Below are 8,477 nucleotides of genomic sequence, written 5' to 3'. Positions count from 1 at the left end.
AACTGTCCTTACCTAACCGTCCTTTCCTAACTGTCCTTTCCTAACCGTCCTTTCCTAACTGTCCTTACCTAACCGTCCTTTCATAACTGTCCTTTCCTAACTGTCCTTACCTAACCGTCCTTTCCTAACCGTCCTTTCCTAACCGTCCTTTCCTAACCGTCCTTTCCTAACTGTCCTTTCCTAACTGTCCTTTCCTAACTGTCCTTTCCTAACCGTCCTTTCCTAACTGTCCTTACCTAACCGTCCTTTCCTAACCGTCCTTTCCTAACTGTCCTTTCCTAACTGTCCTTTCCTAACTGTCCTTTCCTAACCGTCCTTTCCTAACTGTCCTTACCTAACCGTCCTTTCATAACTGTCCTTTCCTAACTGTCCTTACCTAACCGTCCTTTCCTAACCGTCCTTTCCTAACCGTCCTTTCCTAACCGTCCTTTCCTAACTGTCCTTTCCTAACTGTCCTTTCCTAACTGTCCTTTCCTAACCGTCCTTTCCTAACTGTCCTTACCTAACCGTACTTTCCTAACTGTCCTTTCCTTAACTGTCCTTTTGAATCAAGTCTAATAATAGTTCACAGAACATGCCCAACTTTGTATCTCCAGCTGGCCTGTACATGAACCCAGCCCAGCTGGGCTACTACGGATCGTACCATTCCCTGGCCACGCAGGGGGGGACGATGGGAGGAGCCATGGTGACATCACACTCCATGATGGCCCTGAGTGGTCCGCAGCAGAACGGCATGATGGGAGGGCAACAGCAAAGCGTTATGGGAGCTCAGCAGAATGGAATGGTGGCAGCACAGCAGAACGGCATGATGGGAGCTCAGCAGAACGGCATGATGGGAGCTCAGCAGAATGGCTTTATGGCTCAACAGGGTGTCATGGGGCAAGCGGTCAACACATCCCCGTTCATGGCAGGAGTGCCACACAGCATGATAAATCATCAGCAAAGCATGATGGGAGCTCAGCAGAGTGGTATGATGGGAGCTCAGCAGAGCGGCATGATGGGAGCTCAGCAGAGTGGTATGATGGGAGCTCAGCAGAGTGGTATGATGGGAGCTCAGCAGAACGGCATGATGGGAGCTCAGCAGAACGGCATGATGGGAGCTCAGCAGAACGGCATGATGGGAGCTCAGCAGAACGGCATGATGGGAGCTCAGCAGAACGGCATGATGGGAGCTCAGCAGAACGGCATGATGGGAGCTCAGCAGAGTGGCATGATGGGAGCTCAGCAGAGTGGTATGATGGGAGCTCAGCAGAGAGGCATGATGGGAGCTCAGCAGAGAGGCATGATGGGAGTGCAACATAACGGCATCATGGGAGCACAGCAACAAAGCATCATTGGACATCAACAGAAAGGCATGATGGGTGGAGTGGCGTCCGTGCCTCAGCAGGTACAGCAGGATCAGTGCGCCATCACTCAGGTGAGAGACACACACCTGGAATGTGTGTGTGTGTGTTTGTATTACTATACTTGTGAGGACCGTGTGTGAGAGGAAATGACTGTGTTTAACTGTGTTTCTACGAGGCAATATGTGTGTAACTGTATATTTACATAACATTTGACTATAGTATAAAAATCTGTGTTTGTCTGTGTGTGTGCATGTGTGTGTGTGCGCGCACATGCGGTTCCCCCACACAAGATGACCCAGCACATGGCGGGGGTGAACTTCTACGGCACCAACGGCATGATGGGATACGGAAGTCAGCACATCGGAAGACCAAAGACTCAAAGCTCCAACCATATGACGACGTCTCACGTCTGGAAGTGATGTCATCACCTGAAGAGGAAGTTGATGTCACTGAGCAACAGTGGTGCTTGGAAGGTTTCGGGGACTTTTCGAATTAACTTTCCATCAGACATTTTAGATAGCATGGGAGGAGGATGTGGAAGAGGAGGAGGGGTTTACTTAGGCGCTCTTTCGATCTCTCCTCTCCTCTCCTCTCCTCTCCTCTCCTCTCCTCTCCTCTCCTCTCCTCTCCTCCCCTCTCCTCTCCTCTCCTCTCCTCTCCTCTCCTCTCTTCTCCTTTCTTCTCCTCTCCTCTCCTCTCCTCTCCTCTCCTCTCCTCTCCTCTCCCCTCCTCTCCTCTCCTCTCCTCTCCTCTCCTCCTCCTCTCCTCTCCTCTCCTCTCCTCTCCTCTCCTCTCCTCTCCTCTCCTCTCCTCTCCTCTCCCCTCCTCTCCTCTCCTCTCCTCTCCTCTCCTCTCCTCTCCTCTCCTCTCCTCTCCTCTCCTCTCCTCCCCTCTCTCCTCTCTCCTCTCCTTATTTCAGAGCCATTTTTGTAGATTTCCATGCTTGCCTTCAGATCATTCTACGACCAATCAAAGGACAGGGCTCAGAGGTACTGAACTGGGACCACAGCATAGAATACATCTCATATCCAGCGTGTGTGTGTGTGTGTGTGTGTGTGTGTGTGTGTGTGTGTGTGTGTGTGTGTGTGTGTGTGTGTGTGTGTGTGTGTGTGTGTGTGTGTGTGTGTGTGTGTGTGTGTGTGTGTGTGTGTGTGTGTGTGTGTGTGTGTGTGTGTGCTTAACTGTTTCTGATGTGTAATAGGTAAACTGTATCAGCATTCCTGATTAACTCCTCCAAATTAATTATTCCTGGTTTGAAACCGACTTCAGTTAGTTTAGTCTCCACCCTAGTTTGAATAGATCTGGGCTGTATTCCAAATGGCACCATATTCCCTTTATAGTGCACTACTTTAGACCAGGGTCTATAGGGTAGTAGTGCACTACTTTAGACCAGGGTCTATAGGGTAGTAGTGCACTACTTTAGACTAGGGTCTATAGGGTAGTAGTGCATTACTTTAGACCAGGGTCTATAGGGTAGTAGTGCACTACTTTAGACCAGGGTCTATAGGGTAGTAGTGCACTTCTTTAGACCAGGACCTATAGGGTAGTAGTGCACTACTTTAGACTAGGGTCTATAGGGTAGTAGTGCACTACTTTAGACCAGGGTCTATAGGGTAGTAGTGCACTACTTTAGACCAGGGTCTATAGGGTAGTAGTGCACTACTTTAGACCAGGGTCTATAGGGTAGTAGTGCACTACTTTAGACTAGGGTCTATAGGGTAGTAGTGCACTACTTTAGACCAGGGTCTATGGGGTAGTAGTGCACTACTTTAGACCAGGGTCTATAGGGTAGTAGTGCACTACTTTAGACCAGGGTCTATAGGGTAATAGTGCACTACTTTAGACCAGGGTCTATAGGGTAGTAATGCACTACTTTAGACCAGGGTCTATAGGGTAGTAGTGTACTACTTTAGACCAGGGTCTATAGGGTAGTAGTGCACTACTTTAGACCAGGGTCTATAGGGTAGTAGTGCACTACTTTAGACTAGGGCCCATAAGGATCTGCTAAAAAGTAGTGCACTATATAGGTAATTGATTCTCAGTCAATTGTCCTTTAAAAACCGACCGGCTAATCAGAAACCAAAGATGACAGGAGAGCTTTATTATGGCTAGTGATGGCTAGTAATGGCTAGTAATGGCTAGTCATGGCTAGTAATGGCTAGGGCAGATGTATAGTGTTGCTATTGTACTAAACGATTAGCATACTAGTGATTTATACAATATTAGTTACTTTCAAACGTGGGGAGGACATTTAAAGCAGTGTAATACATACACACTACCAGTCAAAAGGTTTACAACATCTACTCATTCAAGGGTTTTTCTTTATTTTTTATTATTTTCTACATTGTAGAATAATAGTGAAGACATCAAAACTATGAAATAACACATATGGAATCATGTAGTAACCACAACAAAGTGTTTGTCACGCCCTGACCTTAGAGAGCCTTTTTATTTCTCTATTTGGTTAGGTCAGGGTGTGACTTGGGTGGGCAGATCTATGTGTTCTATTTCTATGTTGGCCGGGTATGTTTCCCAATCAGAGGCAGCTGTCTATCGTTGTCTCTGATTGGGGATCATACTTAGGCAGCCTGTTTTCCACCCTGAGTTTGTGGGATCTTGTTTTTTTGTATAGTTACTGTGTAGACCTGCAGAACGTTACGTTTGTTTATATTTAGTTGTTTTTTTGGTGTTCATCAATAAAGAAGACGCTTACCACGCTGCACCTTGGTCTCATTCATCTAACGACGGACGTGACAGTGTTAAGATTTTTCAGAAAGCCACCCTTTGCCTTGATGACAGCTTGGCAAACTCTTGGCATTCTCTCAACCAGGAATGCTGGAATGCTTTTCCAACAGTCTTGAAGGGGTTCCCACATATGCTGAGAAGCTGTTGGCTGCTTTTCCTTCACTCTGCAGTCCAACTCATCCCAAACCATCACAATTGTGTTGAGGTCAGGGGATTGTGGAGGTCAGGTCATCTGATGCAGCACTCCATCACTCTCCTTCTTGGTCAAATAGCCATTACACAGCCTGGAGGTGTGTTGAGTTATTGTCCTGTTGAAAAACAAAAGATAGTCCCACTAAGCCCAAACCAGATGGGATGGCGTATCACTGCAGAAGGCTGGTTAAGTGTGCCTTGATTTCTAAATAAATCACAGACAGTGTCACCAGCGAAGCCCTCGCACACCATCACACCTCCTCCTCCATGCTTCACGATGGGAACCCCAGATGCGGAGATCATCCGTTCACCTACTCTGCATCTCACAAAGACACCCCGGTTGGAACCAAAAATCTCCAATTTGGACTCATCAGAACAAAGGAAAAATGTGCACTGGTCTAATGTCCAATGCTCATGATTCTTGGCCCAAGTAAGTCTCTTCTTATTATTGGTGTCCTTTAGTAGTGGTTTCTTTGCAGCAATTCGACCATGAAGGCCTGATTCACACAGTCTCCTCTGAACAGTTAATGTTAAGATGTGTCTGTTACTTGAACTCTGTGAAGAATTTATTTGGGCTGCAATTTCTGAGGCTGGTGCCTCTAATGAACGTATCCTCTGCAGCAGAGGTAACTCTGGGTCTTCCTTTCCTGTGGCGGTCCTCATGAGAGCCAGGTTCATCATAGAGCTCTACGGTTTTTGCGACTGCACTTGAAGAAACGTTCAAAGTTCTTGAAATGTTCCGTATTGAGTGATGTCTTAAAGTAATGATGGACTGTCGTTTCTCTTTGCTTATTTTAGCTGTTCTTGCCATAATATGGACTTGGTATTTTACGAAATAGAGCTATCTTCTGTATACCAACCCAACCGTGTCACAACACAACTGATTGGCTCAAATGCGTTAAGAAGTAAAGAAATTCCACAAGTTAACTTTTAAGAAGGCACACCTGTTCATTGAAATGCATTCCAGGTGACTACCTCATGAAGCTGGTTAAGAGAATGCCAAGCGTGTGCAAAGCTGTCATCAAAGCAAAGTGTGACGAATCTCAAATATAAAATACATTTTGATTTGTATAACACTTTTTTTTGGTTTACGACATGATTCTATATGGGTTATTTCCTGGTTTTGATGTCTTCGCTATTATTCTACAATGTAGAAAATAGTAAAAATATAAAGAAAAACCCTTGAATGAGTTGGTGTTCTAAAACTTTTGACCGGTACTGTATGGGATGGCTATTCATTTTTATCTTAAAGGATAAAATTAGCAGGTATGCTAGTCTAGCCAATAACCCCTCTGGTTACATCGTTTTTTTTTTTATAGCTTAGCTTGCTATATCACGATTCTTTGTAGTATGATCTATTGAGCATATCAACTCACTGTGCTACGTCTAGGGTGGCAAAAATACGTAAACGTTCCTAAAATTTACGTAATTTCCCAAAATCCTGGTTGGAAGGATCTCGGAAATCACGAGCGGATAAGCAGGATTTCTGGACATTCTGGGAATTTGAGGAAAGTTCGTAACCCTAGCAACATCCTCAATATGACATGTAATATGAAGGCCTTACTGTATATAAGGGAGAGACGAGCGAGACAAGGAGAGTAAGGAGGGAAGGAGATAAGGAGATAAGGAGGGAAGATTGGAGATAAATAAAGGGTTCAGTACAAGGGGCTGTTCCAGGAAGCAGGATCATTGAGTTAGCCAGCTGTCTGAACTGTCCTAAATATTTGGAAATGACATTGCATTTGTTTTGTATATATATATATGTGTGTAGAGAGAGAGTTGAAATTAGCATGTTGTAAGTGACTTGACAACCAACAACACATATTCAAGTTTAGCTTTCAAAATGAAACAGAAAACCCCCTAAAATGTACCAGAAAATTAAGAGAGATATCTGACTGTTTGTCAAAGTTAGTTGGCTAATTTAATCCTGCTTTCTGGAAAGGCTCCTAACTGTGAATCGAGGTCATTGTGATGATAGAGAATATGTTTGTGTCCAAAACTGCACCCTATTCCCTATTTAGTTGTCACGACACATATGTCGTGGTTTGAATACATTCGTCGTAAGAAGCGGACCAAAGCGCAGCGTGGTTTGAATACATTCTTCTATCTTTAATGAAGAACACTTAAACAAACTTACAAACAAAACGAATAAGACGAACGTGACCGCTATATAAACAATGTGCTAACATGCAACATAACATCGACAATCACCCACAACCCACAATACAAAACAGGCTACCTAAATATGGTTCCCAATCAGAGACAACGCAAAACACCTGTCTCTGATTGAGAACCATATCAGGCCAAACACATAGAAATAGACAAACTAGACATACAACATAGAATGCCCACACAGATCACACCCTGACCAAGCAAAACATAAAACATACAAAGCAAACTATGGTCAGGGCGTGACATTAGTACACCTACTGTATTTAGGCCCATAGGGGATCTGGTTAAAAGTAGTGCACTATGTAGGGAATAGAGTGGCATTTTAGGACGTGGGCCTATTTGACCACCGACAGTTGTGTGTGTGTATGATAGTTGTAGAATACACAGGTTTATACATTTGATTGATGTCTACTTGAGACTGTATGACATGAATGTCTTATCTATGAATGTCCACTATCTGAACAGCAGGTCTGTATGTTTAATGTCTCTCTGTGCACACGTCTAGGAATGTCCCAATGGCCACACTATGAATGTATGTATATTTCTTGAGTTGGGCAAAGGGGTCAGTTCCGTCGATTCATGAAATTAAGAATTCTTATAGAAAACAAATTCAAGAGTTGAACAATTCAAGGTTTGAATTAAAATTGAAATGGACAACATTCAAACCCTGAGTTGAGAATTAAACTACGCCCCAAAACCCTGAGTTGAGAATTAAACTACGCCCCAAAACCCTGAGTTGAGAATTAAACTACGCCCCAAAACCCTGAGTTGAGAATTAAACTACGCCCCAAAACCCTGAGTTGAGAATTAAACTACGCCCCAAAACCCTGAGTTGAGAATTAAACTACGCCCCAAAACCTGCACTGAATCTCTCTTTGTTCTGTCCCTCTCACTGTCTGACTATCACTTGTAGTTAGTTCAATCTAAAAGAATGTCTCTGAATGTCATTAAGTATGTTGTTCCTATGAATGTATTCAGGCTATCTGTGTGTGAGTATACTATCAGTGTTATTGTCAATGAATCTACGTGTTTGGTTGTTCTCTGACTGCCTGTCATTGAATGTAAGTCTTTGAATGTTCTCTGACTGCCTGTCATTGAATGTAAGTCTTTGAATGTTCTCTGACTGCCTGTCATTGAATGTAAGTCTTTGAATGTTCTCTGACTGCCTGTCATTGAATGTAAGTCTTTGAATGTTCTCTGACTGCCTGTCATTGAATGTAAGTCTTTGAATGTTCTCTGACTGTGTCTGAATCTATTTCAGGTTCCGTAAGACCACTTAGAGCCCTGCACGGGCGTGCATTTTAAGCCAGAGCTCCACCAATGCCAGGCAACATTCAGGCCCTACCCTGCCCAGGCCCAATTGCTTCTGCCAACTTTAAGGCTCAGCCCTGCACGAAGCCCAAAATCAGAAATCACTTCCTCTGTTAGTAAATCCATTAGCTGCTCTGTATGTCACTCGCTCCCTGCACACAGCTTGCTCTGCATGCGCTCTGCTCATGGCGCTCTGAGTCTGTGAGTAACCATAGCGACGGCTCCGCTTGGGCTGCTCAATGACGAGACATGAGAGGGCAGTTAGCTGTTAGCAGTTAGAAGTTAGCAGTTAGCAGTTAGCAGTTAGAAGTTAGCAGTTAGCTGTTAGCAGTTAGCTATTATCTAATTTTCACACAAGGAACATTATTATTTTCTGTCAAATAATCTCTCCTGTCTTATATTTGACGAGGTTGAAGCACTTCTAACACCACGTTATGATCTTAGCCAGATATGACTGTACTGCGCAGCAGAGCACGCGGAAATGCCTCAGCTTCAACATTTTAATGATCATTTAATGATACTCGAGCCGTACCAGTACCCTGTTGGGGCCCGTCGGGCTTGGGACCAATAGCAGGGCTCTGGGACTACTTATCTTCTCAGTCCACCAATAGCAGAGGTCTAGGACTACTTATCTTCTCAGTCCACCAATAGCAGAGGTCTAGGACTACTTATCTTCTCAGTCCACCAATAGCAGGGCTCTGGGACTACTTA

The 8,477-nt window shown here is 44.3% G+C and overlaps 1 protein-coding gene across 1 annotated transcript in view; it reads left to right on the top strand.

Moving 5' to 3' along the window:
* LOC139555337 (stromal membrane-associated protein 2-like) overlaps window positions 1-2,040 on the top strand; it is a 59,957-nt gene extending 57,917 nt beyond the window's left edge. Inside the window, exons 9-10 of the mRNA XM_071369053.1 lie at window positions 597-1,417; window positions 1,637-2,040. Coding sequence (XP_071225154.1) covers window positions 597-1,417; window positions 1,637-1,765 — 950 coding nt within the window. The 3' untranslated portion in view covers window positions 1,766-2,040. The remainder of the gene's footprint in view (window positions 1-596; window positions 1,418-1,636) is intronic.
* The last annotated feature ends 6,437 nt before the right edge of the window (window positions 2,041-8,477 follow it).

The sequence above is a fragment of the Salvelinus alpinus genome, chromosome 26, assembly GCF_045679555.1.
Source record: "Salvelinus alpinus chromosome 26, SLU_Salpinus.1, whole genome shotgun sequence".
Lineage (NCBI taxonomy): Eukaryota > Metazoa > Chordata > Actinopteri > Salmoniformes > Salmonidae > Salvelinus > Salvelinus alpinus.
Note: the sequence above shows the minus strand (reverse complement) of the source record. Positions and strands in the feature narration are given on the sequence as shown.